At 43.9% G+C, this 20,513-nt stretch overlaps 1 protein-coding gene across 1 annotated transcript in view; it reads left to right on the top strand.

The window, feature by feature from the left end:
* Positions 1-20,513, top strand: part of OTUD4 (OTU deubiquitinase 4) — a 577,225-nt gene that overhangs the window by 89,292 nt on the left and 467,420 nt on the right. The window contains exon 2 of the mRNA XM_086962254.1: positions 19,835-19,918. Within this exon, the coding sequence (XP_086818380.1) occupies positions 19,835-19,918 (84 nt within the window). The remainder of the gene's footprint in view (positions 1-19,834; positions 19,919-20,513) is intronic.

The raw sequence follows: 20,513 nt of genomic DNA, 5'->3' as shown, positions 1-20,513 counted from the left end.
TGGTTAATCTGTGATCACACCCTATTGCTAGAGTTGCCCTTGTCAAGATTCCGAGTGTGAGTCTCGTGGCTGGCAGCAGTCTGGCCCTGCCTTTACCCCCATACAGATAATGTAGGCAACTGTGTGATTCCATGGTGTCTCTCTAGTGCGTATGTGGGGTGGGTGGCCGGGGCATGCATCCATTCATTGATGGCGACCAGATGGTCCGCCCAGTAGTAGGCCTCTAGTTCAGGCAAGGAGATACCCCCATTATATTGATGTCTGTGGAGGGTCGAGAGAGCCACTCTAGATTGTTTCCCTAGCCACAGAAAGGCCCTAAGTTCCGCCTGGATATCCTTGGACACCCCACCCTGCAGGGGAAAATATTCATTTTGGAAGGCTTAGAGGAACCGGGGGAGAGTAATCATTTTAAACATTACCGCTCTGCCCAGGATAGTCAGTGGTAACAGTCTCCATCTTGCTGCGTCCTCTATAAAGTTATGCAGCACGCGTCAAATATTTTGCTCAAAGGAGAGTTCCCTATTGGTTGTGATGCACACCCCAAGGTATTTAAACCCCTCCGAAGCCTTTTTCAACCGTTCCGGGAGTGTGTATCTCATTTTACGTCCCTTGGGGTCGTAAATAATGGATTTATGCCAATTGATCCGATACCCTGCATATGTCCCATATCGGTCAAGTTCTAGGAACCGTGCCGGTATGGTGGTTTCCGGGTCTGTGATGTACAGCAGGACATCATCGGCATATAGTGAGAGTTTTTCCGTCATGACGTCTGTCGGTTGTATGCTTAAGCCCCTAATCGCCGTTTTTTGCCGAACCGCACATGCCATGACTTCTATGGAGAGCGCGAACAGTAGCGGGGACAGGGGACAACCTTGCCTGGTGCCCCACCGTATTGGGAAGTCCCTCGAAAGTGTGCCAATAACCCGAACTCTCGCCCTAGGGTCATTGTAAAGCAGTCGTATCTTCCCTCTGAATTTTGGGCCAAAGCCAAATCTATCTAGCGCTCCTTCCAGGAATGGCCAGTGAACTGCGTCAAACGCCTTTTCAGCATCAAGGGAGAGGAACCAGTGGGGGTCGTCTCTGTTGCATACTTCCATGAGCCAATTATGTGTCCTCCTCAAGTTATACCTGGTTGCGGAAGAAAACCCCGTTTGATCAAGATGCACAAGACCAGAGATCACCCTCCTGAGGCGAAGGGCTAGGATTGTAGCGAAGAGTTTGGCCTCCACATTAAGGAGGGAAATGGGGCGGTAAGATGAACAGTCATCCGGTGGCTTGCCTTCTTTATAGATTGGGATAATCGTAGCCTGTCGGAGGTCCAATGGAAATATCCCATCTAACTTAGCGTCTATAAACAGTCCTAATAAATGGCGGGTCAGGAGATCTGCCGTTTTCTTAAAGAATTCCGCTGGGAAGCCATTTGGTCCCGATACCTTCCCCGCCCTGAGCTTAACGATGGCCACCCTAATCTCTTCTACTGTAATGCCAGCTTCCAGATCTTGACAATCTGCATCATCTAGGGCCGGTAAATCTGTATCCGCCATGTAGTTCAGGGCCTCTTCCGTTGTCACCAAAACCCGTTCCTCATAAAAGGTCTCGTAGTACCCTGCAAAAGCAGAGGCCACCTGGTCATCCGCTCTAGCCAGTTACCCCGTCCATCCCTCACCTTTTCTACCAACCTCGCATCCTTCTCCTTCCTACTCAGCCATGCAAGGAGCCGTCCGGACTTATCGCCCACATCATAGAGCCGGTGTAGAGTCGCCAGAGCTTGCAGCCTTTCCTCCCCCGTTAGGAGGTGCCTTTATTGGACTCGTATGTCCAGCAATCGCCTGAGTGTTCTTGGGTCATTGGTTGTCAAATGTTCCCGCTCTAACGCGAGCATCTGTGTTTCCAGGGCTAGAACATCTGCTTGGGTCTTCCTTTTGCCTTCAGCGAGGCGCGCATGTGCCCTGTCTCGCATTACCACTTTCAGTGTCTCCCACAACGTCACTCTGGAGTCCACCGACCCTTCGTTTTCGGCTATACAGACCTTCAGGTCTGCCCGCAGGCCTTTCAGTACGTCTGCATTTTGGAGGTCCCAAGCCGTCAGTCGTAGGACCGTGGGTTGGCGATGTTTCCTCCCTCCCACCCTAAGCAGCAGTGGCAAATGGTCTGAGATACCTCGGGCCTGGTACTCCGCCACATCTGTGTGGCACAGTTCGTCTCTAGCCATGAAGACATAGTCAAGACGGGAGTACACCTTATGTGCCCTGGAGAAGGAGGAGTACTCTCTACTAGTTGGATGAATCCATCTCCAGGCGACAACCAGCCCTACCGTGTCCATAGCAGTAAACAGTGGGGTTGGGGTGTTAGGCCTATCCCTATCACTTGTTCTGTCCGCCCTGAGGTCCATCACGTCATTGAAATCCCCTCCCAGGTCCTGGGTCGTGTCAGACAAGCCTCTGCCATTGTTGATCTGTAAATAAGAAGAGTTGGCACCCACATTATTCTTTGTGTGCATGCGCCATCATGCATGCATGCATGCATGCATGCATGCATAAATGCAGATAGAAAGATGGAGCAGCTATGTTGTCATACCTTTTTATGTCTTGTCCTATTAATCCCGCAAAGGATAATAGGATGAGAGTATTGAGGGCAAACCAAGCTCTGAAACCACCAGGCGGATTACGTCGAGTGCATATGCTTGTGCACGCGCTTGCCATTTGCTCCCCGAGCCGCCTGCCTCCGAGAGCTTCACTTCAAAGGGATCCGCTCCCCCGCCCCCTGCTTCACACTTCAAAGGAATGCGCTCCCTGCCCACCAAATGCCGAGAGCCAGCGCTGCCCTCCCACTCGCTCACTCCCCTTCTCCCCCGCCCCCACCCCATCAGACTTGTCTTCCCTCAAGCTCCTCTTGCTTCCTCCAGTGTGTCCTTATTTTTCCTTCCTCCCCACCAGCTACTCCCACACCCATGTCTGTTGCACCCTCCCTCTCCCACTCCCCCAGCTGTGTTACTCTCGCTTCCGTCGTCCAGCTAATTCTTGATGGCTTTCTAGCATTATTGTACCATATGTCATTTTATGGTGCTTTTATTTACACCTAAATACACTCCGATTCCCCTTATAAGCATCTGCGGGATTACAATGTTTTTACGTTTTTGTGTAAATAGTGCGTAAGCTGGTGTGGCAAAGCGATTTTTCTGCCTGTTACAAAATAAGCGCTAGCGTTTGCCTATTTGTCTCCTACAAGTTGTTTTCCACCACTTGCCCTTCTCCATTCTTTTTCGTGTGCGTCTTCCCTTGAGCTCCACATTGCTTCCTACAAAGTATCCTTATTTTCCCTTCCTCCCCACCCGCTACTCCCACACCCGTCTGTTGCCCCCTCCTGCTCCCACTCCCCCTAGTTGTGTTACTCTCGCTTCCGTTGTCCACCTAATTCTTGTTGTGCCTTTCTGCCCTCTGTTAGACTCGTTCTTTGTGCCTTTCTGCCCCCTGTTAGACTCGTTTTTTGTGCACTTCTGCCCTCTGCAGCACCACATCATCACTCAGCGCTACCCCAGCATCACTCGGCACCACCACATTATCACTCCGCACCACCCAGTGCTACCCCAGTGTCACTCAGCGCCACCCCAGCATCACTCAGCACCACCACATTATCACTCAGCACCACCACAGCACCACCACAGCACCACTCAGCACCACCACAGCACCACTCAGCACCAACACAGCACCACTCAGCTCCACCACAGCACCACCACATTATCACTCAGCACCACCCCAGTGTCACTCAGCACCACCCCAGTGTCACTCAGCACCACCCCAGCATCACTCGGCGCCACCCCAGCATCACTCAGCGCCACCCCAGCATCACTCAGGGCCACCCCAGCATCACTCAGGGCCACCCCAGCATCACTCAGGGCCACCCCAGCATCACTCAGGGCCACCCCAGCATCACTCAGGGCCACCCCAGCATCACTCAGGGCCACCCCAGCATCACTCAGGGCCACCCCAGCATCACTCAGCGCCACCCCAGCATCACTCAGCGCCACCACAGCACCACTCGGCACCACCACAGCACCACTCGGCACCACCACAGCACCACTCGGCACCACCACAGCACCACTCGGCACCACCACAGCACCACTCAGCACCACCACAGCACCACTCGGCAGCACCACTCAGCACCACTCAGCACCACCACATTATCACTCAGCACCACCACATTATCACTCAGCACCACCACAGCACCACTCAGCACAACCACAGCACCACTCAGCAGCACCACTCAGCACCACCACATTATCACTCAGCACCACCACAGCACGACCACACCACCACAGCACCACACAGCACCACCACAGCACCACCACAGCATCACTCAGCGCAACCCCAGGTTATAGGTGTCACATTTGCGAAAGGTATAACTATTGGCATTGTTAATGAGAAAGCTATTAATTTAGCTATTTTCAAAACCAACACATAAATAAAAAAATTGTAATTTACAAGACCAATAGCTCAAACTTTCCTAATGCGAGACATATTGCATTGCAAATGCTTGTTCTTTATTTTTTTGCCAATGCTGGTCAAAGTTGATAGGCCTATGAGGGAAGAACAGTTGACTTTGCTAATACGTGTTTTACATATTATTCGCTGAAGAAATGTGCCTTTCCTCTATTCCATCATAAAGTATGTGAGTGGGGGAGTTGAGTGCAATGATATGTGAACCAAACCATTTACCCTTTTGCGCAGCTTCAAGGCCTTCCCCAGGTTTTTCCTTGGAATCTTCCATGATCCCACCCTTTCCCCATCCCCAGACGTTTGACTTCAGAAAATCCGCCCTCCTAGAAAATTTTCTACAGTTCTAACTAAATTTCAGATTGTAGAATTCTACAAATCCTGATCCATGAATCATTATGTGGAATTACAGTAACCATTTTGTTCTTATTCTTTTCCCTGCCCTAATGTCTAAGTTTCAGTAACAGTATACACATTTTGAAATTTGATCTGGTGGTACTGTGATATATTTCAAAATAAATCTTAAACTATTTTTTTATGCTTGTTTAGTAACTTTTAGGTGCCCAAATACATTTGAGGACAGGGCGCGTAATGACAATCATCTCGTAGTTTCTTTCCTTCTACATTTCTTTTGATTTCATTTTGGAACATTGCAACATCACAAAATTGATAGAACTAGTTTTTCTAGTATGGTCTTCAAATTCAGGTTATAGGTTCAAAAAGGTAAAGCTGGGACTCCCATTAGCTTTCCATGTATAAAACGAAGCATATAAATATTAAACTCTCTTAGAATTGCCCTTTGCAACTTGAAAACTAATGAATGAAGATTCGGGAAAAAGTAAAATTAATGGTCACCATCTGAAAGTCTGTGGCAGAAAAGACACCTACGATCCCGAAGTTGCTTGTGCTTCCTATTCCGACAAGATTATATGCTAATCGAAGAACTTCCAACATACTGTTGGGTGAAAGTGAGGTCTGGCAACTTTAATCATAATAGCCATCTTACCCCAATAGTGCCCAAAGTCGGCATACATTTTCACACTCTCACTCTGGTCACTCAGAAGCTCATCACTTCCCTCACATAATCATGTAACTCATGATTACAATGATTAGATGAATCAGTATTATTCTTCCTGCTATTGATTTGAAATATTGTCGCTGGTGTTAAGAGTGCTCTATACAGGAGCTGCATTTCACCTAAACTTGAGAACTACCCTGAGTTCTCTCCTTCTTTTTTGCATAATTTATACTGGGTGCTCCCTTGTGTCTGGACAAAGCTATACGTCTCTGAAGAGCTCTAAGTAGAGCGTAACACTGTGTCAGGGGTTGCTTTTACTCATTTCAGGTTGACTTGGTTGGTATTTTACCAATTCAAAGCTGTGATATTGTGCCTGGAGTGATAAATGGCTTTTGCCATTTTACAGCTCGGCATGGACAGCACTGCGCTAGTCCTATGCTTAAAGACTTTGCTATAGAAATTACAAAATACTTTGTCCCTTTCTATCTCTGCGTGGATGGCAATGTGCCAATCCTATGCGTAAAGACTTTGATAGAACAGCAGAAATTTGAGGTGAGCAGATCTAGAGTGTCGCTGGTGTTGAGAGTGCTCTATAAACGAGCTGCTTTCCACCTAAACTTGAGAACTACACAGAGTCTCTGCTTTTTTGCATAATGTATGCGTCACTCTATGCCTGAAAGGGTATTGTTTTGATATATGTATTTATGTGTAATTATGCTAATTCATTATGCAAAGCTGCATACCTTGCAAGAGGGCACCGGAAGGTGAAATAAAGCAGAAGCAACAACGATGCAGTGAGAATGCTGGGTTTTCAAAGCGTCTTTGAAAAAGGAGCTAAGGATCTCGGAAACGCGTCCGGCAGTTACAGGAACAAGACCCGGACTAAAATGCTTGCTTCTTCCACGAAAATAAATGTTGTTGTGCAACTTTACCTGGTTTGTGTATATATATATATATATATATATATATATATATATATATATATATATATATTCGCTCCAAATCCCTTCAGCTTCCAGAAAGAACAAGACAGCACTCGAGGATAAAGGTTTCAAAGCGCTAGATTTTATTTAGCGGAGGGGTGCACACAGACGCGTTTCGGCGGTCTGCCTTCGTCAGTGTGTGATGCACTGTGTTTACTTCCGACATAGTTTTAAGCATTTAGTATTCACTCCCACATTCAGTAAGGCATGGACATAAACAAGGGGACTCACACCAGGCATGGAAGGGGGGTGGCCATCTTGTAATGTATGTTATATATATATATAACACTGAATGACATATACAAGAATCGGTTAAATATACAGCTAATTAACATCAAGCTAAAAATATAGCTGAAGTGGTTAAGCCCTCAGATGGGCAGGCGCATTATTCCATGCATGGCGTATCATGATTCAAAGTCATAAATTAGACAAAAACATACAGCCGTGGATCGGCTAATGTCCCCAAATGAAATACATCATCAAAAACGCCTATAGTTCAAAGTACAATAAGGAACTTCCAAATCAACAACCATGTGATAGGGGTAACTTATAAAAAGAATGTGGGATGTATATATAGAATGGGATGCATTGCGTGCAGCAGCAAAAAGTCATGTAAGATTGTTCACAACCTACAATTCGCATTTCATTTAGAAAAATCAAAGTAAATCCATAGTGAAACCAGTGTAGTGAAAATCAATGTTATGTACAGTGGAAAGTAGATATACAAGAGTCTCTTATAGTGTACCCATATGTTACTCCAAATCAAATTAGACATTCATTCAATCTAGAGCACAAAAGCATTTCACATTTCTCATAAATTCATGATAAAGAGTTATAAAGCGAGTCAAATGCTATGGGTCGTTTAACGTAAAAGAGTCTCTCACACAAATATATGTATATGACATAAGTCAAGCAGAGGTTATAGAGCTGTTATATACACTGATGTACAGTTATTCCATACAAGGTGATACTCAAGGAGTTCTAATTACAGTTGGTTGAAATGAGCTATCATCATGGAAACATATGTACCTCGTGTTATTCTCTGGTCTAATGAACTTATTTCCCCAAATGGAAAGCCATCTCCTCCCCACTATTGAGACCTTTGGGATGTTTCGTGCCAAGGTCAATGATATATCGGGACTCAAGTCTCCTTAATCTACGTAGGCGGTCACCGCCACGTATATTTGGGGGTACGATATCGAGGCCAAAATACTGAAGCTTGTTCCGGTCTCGATTGTGGGCCTCCGCAAAGTGACGAGCCACCGGATAAGCCTGATCTACTTTGTCGATGGCTCGCATATGCTCAAGTATTCTGAGCTTGATCTCCTTAATCGTGCTCCCAATATAGCGTAAGCCACAGGGGCACTGTAGACAATAGACAGCATATTGTGTGCTGCAGGTAATGAATTTGTTTATATACATTTTCCTGCCAGTGTCAGTTATGACATAAGAAAGGACACGTTTACTTCCTGCGCACGCTTTGCAGCGGCCGCAGGGGTAAAAGCCTCTTTGCTCCCTTAAGGTGTTACTTCTCTGGGGCACTTTCTCAAGATGACTAGTCACTAATATGTCGCCTAATGATCTCGCCTTGCTGAAGGTTAGGAGTGGCTGGGTTGGCAAATCTTCTTTTAGCACATTGTCAGTTAAGAGAATATGCCAGTTCTTCCTTAGCATAGCTCTAAAACTTTCCGCTCCTGCTGAATAGGGGGTTATGACTCTGAACTTGCCCTTATTGTCACCTGGTATGCCTCTTCGATTGACCTGTTCAGGATTATTGGTCAAGAGGGACTGTCTCTCTATTCTTCTGACTCTATTGAGGGTGTTGTTTAGTAATTTCTCACCATACCCCCTAACCCTAAATCGGGATATACATTCCGAAGCAGCCGCTTCGAAATCAGATGGTTTGGAACAATTTCTGCGAAGTCTCAATAGTTCCCCGTAGGGGATACTATTGATTAGTTGTGGAGGGTGACTGCTACTGCATGCAGTGTAGAGTTGCCAGCAGTCTCTTTCCTAAAAAGGTTTGTGTGGAGGTGTCCATCTTCTACATAAATTTTGAGATCCAGATAGTCCGCTGCCACCGGACTTACTGTTCCCGAAAAATGTAGATTGATTTTGTTGTTATTTAGGACATTGATATATTCATGGGCTGTTTCACAGTTGCCTTTCCACACAATGAAAAGGTCATCGATATACCGATGCCAGCAGATGACCTTTCCCTCTTTCCCTCCTACCGTGCAGCTCCTGGGTACCTGCTCCTCCCACCAGCCCACGAACAAGTTCGCGTAGCTGGGGGCAAAGCAGGTACCCATCGCCGTCCCAGACTTCTGAATATATAATTGTTCCTCAAACAGAAAAATGTTGTGTTTCAGGCAAAATTCTACGAATTCGAGAATCATTATATTGTGTCTTCCAAATCGTAGCTGGCGTTGATCTAATGCCCATTTCACAGCCTCTAGTCCATGGTGATGTTCAATAATTGTATAGAGACTGGTGATGTCCAATACCATCAAAAGATATTCCTGTTCCCACACCAAGTTCTGTATTTTCGTCAGAAAGTCCTTTGTGTCTCGCACATAGGCGTCCAAAGTGGACACCAAAGGGAATAGAGTGTGGTCCACAAAACGAGACATATTCTCTGTGAGACTCCCAATAGAAGAAATAATTGGGCGACCAGGTGGACAGTCACGATTTTTGTGTAATTTTGGGAGGTGGTAAAAAGTAGGAGTCATAGGGCAGTTTGTACGTAAGAACAGATGTTCGTCTCTACTCAGCATTTGTTGATCATACCACTTAACAATGAGTTTATCATACTCTGTGATACTTTGCTGGTAGGTCTCATTAGTACATTTATTATAAAAGTTTGTATCTGAAAGCTGCCTTGATGCTTCCTGTGTGTAATATTCACGAGTCATTAAAACCACATTCCCACCCTTATCTGAGGGCTTCACAATAATTTTTGTGTATGTCATTAGTGTTTTTAGAGCTAGTCTTTGTGGATCCGTAATGTTCTGGTGTGAGTTATGGTGGTTGGTTTTACGATACTGTAATAGGTCCTCGTTCATGGCTTCAGAAAACACATCTACAGCGTCCCAAGGGGACTGGGGAACAAAAGTGGACACTGGTTTGAATCCACTGGTGTCTCTTTCTTGTTCGATGCCTTGTATTTCTGCTCTTTGGGCAGTGTCTAAGTGTGCAAAGTCCTGTGTATGTTCCAGTTCTAAGTCACTTAGTATTTCTACTGATCGTAGATCTTTACCACTTAGTACATCCGTTGCTGTAATCCTTAATCCTTGGTTTTCCTTGTTCTGTAGATGTGGTCGCAATTTAAAATGTTTATATAATTTCAGCTTGCGAGTGAAGCGGAACAGGTCTATTTTGGTTTGAGTATATTCCAACTCACTGTTTGGACAAAAAGTTAGTCCAAGACTTAGAACTTGCTCTTCCTCTGTAGTGAGTTTCCTGGTAGTTAGATTGACTACCGTTAAGTTTGTTTCCTCATTGTCAGTACCAGGGTTTCGTGAGGTGTCTGTAGTATAGTTCGTTCCTCTTGGGTTAGTGACTGAAGCTATTGTTTCTTGTTGGGGCGCTTCCGATTCGTCCAGCGAGATGCTCGCGCGCCGCCTCTGCCTCTGCCTCTTGTGCCCCCCGCCTGCTCGTCTGGTTCTCCTTCTTTTCCTGCTCCTTGGGTATTTGTATCCGGGGGCTTGTTCTTCCCGCCCCGGAGCCATGTGCTTTGAATTACCTCGTACTCCTCCTGAAAAGGAGTCTTGGTGCTTTTCTCTGCTGCTTTCAGCCCTCTGGCGGTACTGCGTGTTTCTGGGTCTGACTGATTTCCTTCCGATTCATTTTCTGTTATTTCAGACTCGGATGTCACTTCCCCAGTTCCGCTTGTTGTCCCAGCACCTTCCTTTCTACTTCTCTGGAGGGCCTTGCGTGGAGCGTCAAACTTTTTTGCATAGGTGAGGACGCGTCCAGTTTGGTAGTCGTTTGCGTCTCTTTCATATTTCTCCTGTTTCCGGAGTCTTATTTTGGCTTCATATTTTACTAGCCTGGTCTTCATTTGTTCTTTCATCTGTGCAATTGTTGTTACTTGGCTAGGATCAGTCTCGCTTTCCAGTTCATTGTTGATTGCTTCAATGTCTGCCAGCGCTCGCTCCCTGTCGCTCCATGCATACTTTACGAGTATTTTGAGTGTGCCCTCACAGTATTGAGCAGTGTGTTCGAACCAATCTGTGAGCAGTTGTGGGTCCGGATTCTCATAGGAGGGAACGGTATGGACCCTCAGCCCCCGTGGCACCCTTTCTTCTTCGATGTAGTTAGTGAGGCTCGTTGCCTCCCACCATTTACGGATCTCCCTTTCATGGAGACGTTCTAATTTTGCCATAGTCATTAAGAGTGGATTACTAGGCGTTTCCACTGTTGGTAATTCAGTTGTTCTAGGCGGTTTAGCTAGCCTTTTGAACATGCCTTTTGCCACTGTTTGTCGTTCTGCATCAGAAAACATGTCGGTTTTGCACGTGTCCTACACAGTGTTAAACTTTTGCTGTGGACTCGTGCATACAGATTGTGCTGTATATATATATCTCCCAACTTTTGCCCTGCAAATGAGTCCGCACTCACAAACCAGGTAAAGATATATATATATATATATATATATATATATATATATATATATATATATATATATATATATATATACAAAAAAACAAAGGTTAAAGGGACGTTCTAGTTAGGAAATAGAATTAACAAAACCTTAGAAATTCACTGAAAAAAACAAAGGTTACAGGGGAGTCATAGTTAAGCTCACATTTCACTCGTACAAAACCAGTGTAATTCAGCAGTTATAGTTACCTGAGTTAATTATAACTTACTCTCTGCAATGCACTGCTTATGACCTCACTCATGACATGGTCAGTGACATCACTATTGACATCTCAAATGACATCACTGAAGACATAATCCAGTGAGTGTGAGTGTGAGAGTTTTCTAAACAATTGAGTGTTAAACATATATACCACGGTACTGCAAAAGTTAAAATAGTATACTTTATGTATTACTAATGAGTACTACTATTTCTAACATATATTATGTGAGTGGCTGGGTGACTGTGTATACCAGTGTGTGAGTGGGTGTCTGAGTGCCTGTATGTGTGTTTGAGTGGCCGTATGTCTGTATAAGTAGGTGTGTGAGTAGCTGTGTGAGTGCGTGGCTGAGTTTTTTTGGTGAGTGGGTGTGTCAGTGGCTGTATGGGTGAGTGATTGGCTGTGTGAGTTTATGTATAAGTGGCTGTGTTAATCACTATGGGTGAGTGAGTGGGTATTGGAGTGCCTGGCTATGTAAGTGGCTGTAAGGTTGGGTGTTTGATTAAGCGAGTTGGTGTGTGAGTGGTTGTATTGTATAGTAAGTGTCTGAATAGATGTATGGATGAATGAGCGGATGTGTGAGTGCTTGTATGGATGTGTGAATGGGTATGTAAGTGATTGTATGGGTGAGTGAGTGGCTTTGTGGAGAGGCTGTAAAGGTGAGTGAGTGGCTGTATAGGTAAATACGTGGGTGTGTGAGTAGCTGTATAGGTAGGTGACTGGTTGTATGAGTAGCTGTATGGGTGAGTAAGTGGTTGTGTGAGTGGCTGTGTGAGTTAGAGAGTGGGTGTATGAGTGGCTCTATGGATGAGTTAGTGGTTGTTTGTTATGGGTCTGTGTATGGGTATGTGAGTGGTTGTGTGAATGTGTGGGTGGGTGTTTGAGGTTGTATAGGGGTGTGAGTGGGTGTGTGACTGCTTCTGTTGATAATGTCAACAGTGATGTCAATTGAGATGCCATCCCTGATGTCACTGACCTTGTCATGAGTGATGCAATATGTGAGGTCATGAGCAGTGCATTTTGCGAACATAATTTATAGTTTATTCAAATAACTATAACTGCTGAATTTTACTGGTTTTGTACAAGTGAAATGTGAGCCTAATTATAACGTCCCTGTAACCTTTGTTTTTTTCAGTGAATATCTAAGGTTGTTTAAATTTTATTCCCTAATTGTAACCACTAACCTTTGACAGTGAGTGTGTGAGTGAGTGAGTTCATGAACGTTCAGTAGGTCTGTTAGTAGGTGTGAGTGTATCTGAGTGGGTCTTAATAGGTCTGTGAGTGGGTGCATGATTGAGTGGGTCTCTGAGTGAGTATTTGAATCTATGCCTCTTACTGTTCTAGCCAAGCCAAGCAAATATGATGTGCAATTTTTTCTCCTGAAAGCTTGCAGGTGGGGCACAAAGCACTTTCATTCAAAGTCCTTTTGCTAGTGAATGATTGTAGTGGAAGTGTTCCCACCCTTAATTGAAAATAAAGGCAAGATAATAAAGTCCCAATAGTGTTCCAGAAATCTATCATTTTAAAAATACAATAAACCTCCCAGTCAAGGACGAGCTTACTGCCTCCCAGAGCCCATTTGGAGTAATCCAAGACCAATATTTTGTTTGCGGCAGTTTTGCTGGTGATATTGGTTGACAGGAGGGGCCTTCTCTTAGTTCTTAGTCCAATTGCTAGTAACAACTTTTTGATTTGCTGGAGCCACTCAGTTTTATTATAAAATCTACACCCACTACATTTAAAGCAGAAGCATAGCAAGCTTATTTTGGTGTTACCCATGGCCCTTTTCAGAATAATAATGGGCGCGATCTGACTTGTTGTCTAATGCCCTCCTACCCATATCGTACATCAATGGTTTAATCGGGGTCCTTTGGGGAAGACGGGCTAAGCTTCTTAAGAACTTGTTCACAGATTTGGAGCCATATAAGGCTGAGCCCAAAGCTTTTATATGATGTATCTGTAAGGGTGGATCAATTGGTTTGCTAGATGAGGTGTTCTGTTCTTTGAGTATAGCTCCAGTTATCTGCCTATGTTATCACGTGGGATGCCAACCAGCTTTATTCTACCCATAAATGATCTATGTTGGTTGAACGGCATAAACTTGGCCTTTGCAGTATTGATCTCTAATCCACAAGAGCTACAAAAGTTCTCAAAGCAGAGTAGTGCTCGTTGTAAACCACTAGGTGTCTTAGAGATCAACGAGGTGTTGTCTGCAAACAACAATATAGGTATCTGTATAGCAGCCAGTGTAGGTACAAGGTGGGAACAGAAGTTAAAAGTGATTAAGAAATAGATAAATGAGCGAAGGGGGCAACAAACACCCTTAGCGGACACCATTGTGCTTGAAAAAGCTTTCTGTAAGGTCACCCTGGGCACCTCATCGAACTTGGCCAATATTGCCCTCGTACTAGCAAATCTTTAGGGATAGCAAATCCATTGGCAAACCCATTTCAAATAATACCTGCATAGTTTCTTGTGGGGACAAGGTCAAAAGCTGATTACTTCCTCCTCTGATAACCACTGTTCTCCAGTATAAAAGCAGGAGGTGAAAAGCCTGGTATAAAGTGCTTATTTTCAAACAGAACCCAGCGTGCAATGGTGTTAAAATATATTTTTCATTGATGCACTCCTGAATCTTGGCCAGGACCAGACGTGCAAATATTTTTCGGGGCGCAAACAGGCTAATAGGCTTGTAGTTGGCGGGCAGATCTGTCACCTTTTTTATAGATAGGAATTACTTCAGCTCCCTTCTAAGATTCAGGAATGGGAGCTCCAAGTGATATGACATTATCCAAAATAAGAAAGTACTTGGACTATTTTTCCTTGTCCTGCAAGAACATAGCAGGTATGCCATCGGGTCCTTGGGGCTCTCCCTCGAGATATAGTATGCAGAACAAGAAGGGCATCATCCTGCACAAAATGTGGAGCCTTTGAGACTGGTAGAGAAGATATGAAAGGATCCGTTGGTTCACCGCTCACCCCATTTAAAGAATGAGTCACAGAGTACAACCTTGAAAAGTGGTCTACCCAAGTAGGAGGGGAGACATGATTGTGTGTGTGTGTGTCGGGGGTGGGGAGGCCGCATCACCATCTCTTCCCCATCTCTTCCCCTTGCAACCAGGGACCAAAATGTAATGAAGTCCTTAGCAGAATAAGCCATTTTCAGGGCTTGCCACCACGTGCCATTCCATTCTCTTTTTGCTCTAACCTGACTTGCGTTATAAAGCTTCCTAACCACGTAGATCCTTGACGAATCCTTGAATGTTATCGCTATAGCCAGTGACCATTGGAGTCTTCTACATTCCTTATTGAACCATGATTTTTGTCTAGGGGGACCTCTACTTGACTTAGTTACGGGGACACTGAAAGGAAGTATCATTCCGTCAAATAAGTTGTTGAGCCTCTCAGTAATTTGGACTTAATTTAACATGCCTTCAGGGTGTGGGCAGTTCTGCTAGAGTAAATGGCAGTTCCTCACCAACAGCAGACAAAATACTCAGAGTCAAGATCCTGAGACCATTTAAATCCTGAGACCATTTAAGTCTCTTCATGTCACTTGATGGCTGAATATTCCTAGTACTGGCTGTATCCAAGTTTTGTTTGCCTGCATGGTGCAAAAGAGCTTATAGTAAGGCACAGAGGATTGATTTTCGTTGCTCTCCAGCTTATCTACAATGGCCATATCTTTAAGAAGCGGCCAAAGCCTCAATTCCAGTAATATATAATCAATATGGCTGGAGTGAGATAGGTTGTTTAAGGTGCTTGCCCCCTTCCTGTCAGATCTGGTCCTACCATTTGTTGCTTTGAGCTCTATTTCCGTTGAAAACGATTTCAATTGCAGGGCAACTTGTGTCCATTTTTTAGTAGTAGGAATTTCAAGACATGGGATATCCTAGTAAGATTTACATCAACACTATGTAGGGGCTCAAAAGGTGTATTAAAGTCCTTTGCAATAATCAAGAAAGCATGACTATGAATGGATTCCAAATAATCCTCTAAAAGTGTAACAGTTTTGGACCTCAAGCCTGCTTTTACCCCTCTTGAATATATGTTATAATTATCTATAGTTATGACATTATCAACCAATATACGAATTGCCAGAGCCCTCCTGATGGACGTCCCACAGGACCTTGTGACGCAGGATTAGAGAAATTTAAATAACTAGGTTTAAAGAGGGGTTCAATGGACCAGGTTTCCTGGAACAAACAATTATCATACTCCTCTATATAGTTGTTCTAGTCAGGGAGAGTTATCTTTGACTTCAGCCCAGCAACATTCCACGAAAAAATGGATACCATAGGTTTTACTTGAACAGTAGAAAGAGAGGAGGGGAATCCAGCAGGGAGCTGAATAACAGAACAATCCGTATTTACAAGTGGACTGAATGGAACTAGGAGTCCTGCTGCTAGTTAACTAGAGTATGAAGCTGTGCAGACTCGATCCGTGATATCATTTTTTGTCTGTGCCAGAGAGATTAGGAATGGAAGCAATACTACTATCATCTAGGGCACTAGCACATGGTAGTCCGTCATACTTTTTAGAATTGTTGAAAGACAATGGTTATCGATCTACATCCTTATTGGGAGATACACCAGACTTGTAGTTTACAACATTGTGGGAAGCATGTGGTGGATTATGCTCAGGTCTCCTATACTTAAATTGAATGTCGGTGTTAACCAGGGCAGAGGTTCGGGCATTAAGGTCCACTAGATTATTAAGCAGGCTTCTCTTTAAGAGCGTTAATACAGAGGTTTGATAGCACTGAACTAAGTTGGGAGAGTCTTTTGACTCCTAAAATATCTTCCCTTATTTTAGTGCGACAGCCCCGTACCCTGCAGATCCAATAAATGAATTTATTAGCACATCTTCACTGGGGGAGGTTGGTGGAAGTTTGAGAACATTTATCAAAAGAATAGAACAGCTATGTCTTGGGTCCTGGCTTCCCTGGTGAAGGGTTGAGTTGTGCACCAGTTTCGGAGGATACGGAATAGACTCAGTCCCCCTATGGTTAATTTTGGTTGGCTGAATGGGAGGGTGTGTTGGACCGGAGACCATCCTATTCCTATACTCGTTGTCTCGTTGGCCCTCATACCTGCCAGCCGGACCTGAAAAATGGTTCATGACTGTAGGTTCACTGGCTTTGGCCCTAGTTGTAAAATCAGTGTGCCTTCAGTCCCCACCTGGAGATGTCTTACCAGGGGAATATGTAGTGGACTTAAACTTATGGCCGGTGTTTGAACTCACATTTCATCCCATTGATCAGTGCAAAGGATTATGGGTATAGAGAGATGTAGATTTAATAATGCAGTTGCATATTTAACAATCAGTAACTGCAGGTAGAAAGATATTAGAAGTGCATTTGGTGCTTGGATGGCTTTTAAAAAAACTTCAAGATAGGCTGAGCTTTTCTTTTGTCTTTAGTTTTTGGGGGGCCACCAATCTGAGAGTCGCAAGAAGGCTTCTTTCTCTGGATGTCGCCTGGGTTAGAGAGGGGCTTTTTGTCAGTTTTAATGTTAGGTTTGCCCCCAGAACCATCCTGAGTTGTGGAATTTGTACTAATAAGGTACTGTACTTCCTCGATGAGGATGTCTGTCTCCTTAAGAGTACACGTATCAGTCTTAGGGGTGATCTTTCAATGTTTTGCAGTCCCCTGGACAGGCTCAGGTGCCTTTTTGTTTGCCCCTGCTTCAAGTAAAAAAAACTCATAAAATACAAAAGGATCTCCTATAAGTAGCAGTGCGTAAAAACGCAAATTCAGTATTAATTGATGACTCCGAAATGGATATAAATTACAAACAGCCTCCTAAAAATAGATTAAGATTTAACCTATGTCAGTCAGTCAGCTAGAACATATCAAACACATTCAGCAGCACAGATTTAAATCCATCTGTACGATGCAAGAGAATACCTTTTAAATGCCCAAAAGCTCAGGCCAAGAGGGTGAGCCCATCCTAGCCTTCTTCTGGCTCTGACATGCGTGGATGGGCCTGCCCTTGGCTCGGGCTTCACCCGACCGCGACTCGCATGCATCCAGAGCAGCAGGACAGCTTTGGCACGTACATAGCGCAGTTAAAGTGCGACAGGCCGCAGGGATCATGAGAAAGGTAGTCCCCAGTGGCGTCGGTGGCTCCCCACAGCCAGTGCAGCAGCAAATGTGTCCACAGGTCAGCTGGGCAGAGGGGGCTCTGTGCGGCCTCCCCCTCTTTTTAAAAAGAAAAAAAAAGAGCCCTGGGGAGGTGGTGATCCCCGGGAGTCCGCACAAACCCCCTCAAACAATATGCCTTTTTGCCCGGGGGAGGTGATGGTCCCCAGGGCTGTCCACATAACCCCCCCCCCCTCCCCCATATTTTTTAATTCATTACTGCTCTGAGAAGGTGGTGATCATATTAACATGAGCCTCGCGGAGGTGGTGGTCCCCGGGGGATCTGCAAGACCCATTCCTCACAATTTTATAGCTGAAAGCCCTGGGGAGGTGGTAGTGCCTTGGGGGAATGCGGGGTGAGGAATCTGCTAGCCCCTGCAAAAATAAAAACATTAGCCCTGTGGGGATCGTGGTACCCGGGCTTAAAAAAAATGCTCTGGGGGAGGGGGGCCCACGCACCCCCTCCTTTATTGTTAGCTGTTTGTACATGCCCAAGACCTGGCCCACCCGGGGGCTTCAGTATAGACCAGAATTTGTTGCGATTTCATGGCAAACATTTAAAAAGAAATTGTTTTTTGTTAGAGTGGGTCCCTCTGGGACGCCAAGACCAAGTTTGGATGTCAGGGTATTTGTACCCTGCCTCCTTTGTTCTTTTCAAGCAGAGTCCCAAGATGGCTGCCCACACTTCCTAATTGATGTATTGGCAGCCAGTCGGAGCTCTGCAGATTTCTGCACAAGCTTGTTATTATTTGTGAATTGGACGCGATCACAGATATACACATTTGGATTTCCTTAAATGTCTCAACAACTACTGAAAGGGATTTACACCGAATAACAAAAAACACAATCTGAGGACCAAAAGCTAGCTTTCTGCCAATTTGGCTTAATTCCATCCAAGTGTACTGGTTGCTGTCTCCCAAACCTTTTTACCACAGTGAGCTTGCGGTGGGGTAGGGAACCCCTGTACATCCAACTAATGTGAACATATACCAAGGAGAGAAAACACCATGGCTATGCTGCTTGTCCAGGCGTATTTATTAGATCACTGCAACAACGTTACTTAATGCTTTTCGGAGCACTCTGATTCCTGATCACGAGCCGAGAGCTCCGAAACTCGTTGAGTAACGTTGTTGCAGTGATTTAATAAATACGCTTGGACAAGCAGCAGAGCTGCTTTGTGTTCTCTCATTAGTAGATGTGCATATTGGTTGTGTGTGTATGTATATATATATATATATATATATATATATATATATATATATATGTATATATATGTATGTGTATATATATATATATATATATGTATATGTATATATATGTATGTATATATATATATATATGTATGTGTATATATGTATGTGTATATATGTATGTGTATATATATATGTATGTGTATATATATATATGTATGTGTATATATATATATATATATATGTATGTGTATATATATGTATATATATATATATGTATGTGTATATATATGTATTTTAATAATGGACTCACTATCCACTTATTGTAGGTCGATGTATGTCATTAAGAAGTGGAGTCCGACAAGATGTAATCATTGCATTTGTTTTATCCATGATCTATGATTTGTCATTCTCGCCAAATGATCTAGGTGCATCTCATTGATAATCTCCATATTGGCCTACTTATATGTAGATCCAACAAGATTGTCAACAAGTGCTTCACTTCTTGTTGGCAAAATCTACATGAACAGTCCATGTGTGCCAGGTCTAAATGCAATCTTTGAAATGGTTTTTACCGGCCTGGGTTAATTGCATTCCTAAATTTTTGATTTGTGCTGGGAAATTGCTCTTGAATAATCGTGTAGCTGTGTCTCCTAGTGAGGATTGATGTGTGTTTAAATTAGCCATGCTTTGCTTCTCATGAAAGCACTACCTTCCCTTAAAATTAACTACAGTAAAAAAATTGTCTTTCTTGGAAGTAGTCCTAGATACTTCAGGGAGTGACGTTTAGCAATTGGCCCATTGTATGTTATCATTTCCTGCCTACATAGTTTCTTCCTTTGTGATCTTGCTCAGAGGGTTTACTTTTCACACTCCTATAGCCTATCTTGCATTCTTCAAAGAGAACATGCAGTAATACCCAGTTTTGTGCTGTGGCAAAGAGCCTCCTTAGGCATTATTTTTTCCCTTTTGAACCAACGTCTTCTTTCAGGGGTCTTGGCATTAAAAAGCTAGTGTTACGTGTTTCTGATCATTCTTTCTAGCAGCACAGCTGGTTGAGGAGTTCTCCTTTGATTCATTTATTCCAGAAATTCTTGGGGTTCTATCATTAGTCTGTGTATCACCTTTTTTTTCCTTCCTCAGGTGCTGCACTCTCAGGCCAGGCATTATGACATCCGGCTAGCTTGCATTGACTATCTGAGAGAACACAGAAACACATTTGAAGCGGTAAGTGCAATTGTTTGGTTTCTTGTATTGTTACTCTCATTAATTAAGTCTAGCTTCACGGCACAGCTGTCTGCAACACCTTCTGTTAGAAATTCTTTTAATTTTACATAAACTGGGCTTTGGCACTACCCAGAGGACTAGTTCTCTCTCACGTCATGCTATTGTCTGTGTGGTGGATCATTCTGCCTTCTATGGAGTGCTTCCATTAGAATGCATAGGGGACTATTTTGCATCTCAAAATTATACTGAAATCCTCACATGTTAATGCTTAATCTCATAGAGAAAGTAATTATTTTTGTTTAGTTGTTTAACTGTAGCACACGTTTTTATTGTTTTATCCTGGATTCAAAATGCAACCCAGACCTATTGGCATTGCCAGTACATATTATCTCAGGTTTGCACGAGGCAGTCAGCTTAGAATTGACTGTAGTTTAAACACCCCCTCTAATAGAAAACAGCTAACAGTGTTGAGCCTCCCAACCTCCTGCTACAATTAGTGTCTGTGTAATTTTAACCCAAGATACCTCATGTCACAGCAGATTAGTTTGAGTGTTTTTCATATGTTCTGGGTTTTGAGTAGAGTACTAAATAAGAA

Source organism: Lissotriton vulgaris, chromosome 3_1 (assembly GCF_964263255.1).
Source record: "Lissotriton vulgaris chromosome 3_1, aLisVul1.2, whole genome shotgun sequence".
Lineage (NCBI taxonomy): Eukaryota > Metazoa > Chordata > Amphibia > Caudata > Salamandridae > Lissotriton > Lissotriton vulgaris.
Note: the sequence above shows the minus strand (reverse complement) of the source record. Positions and strands in the feature narration are given on the sequence as shown.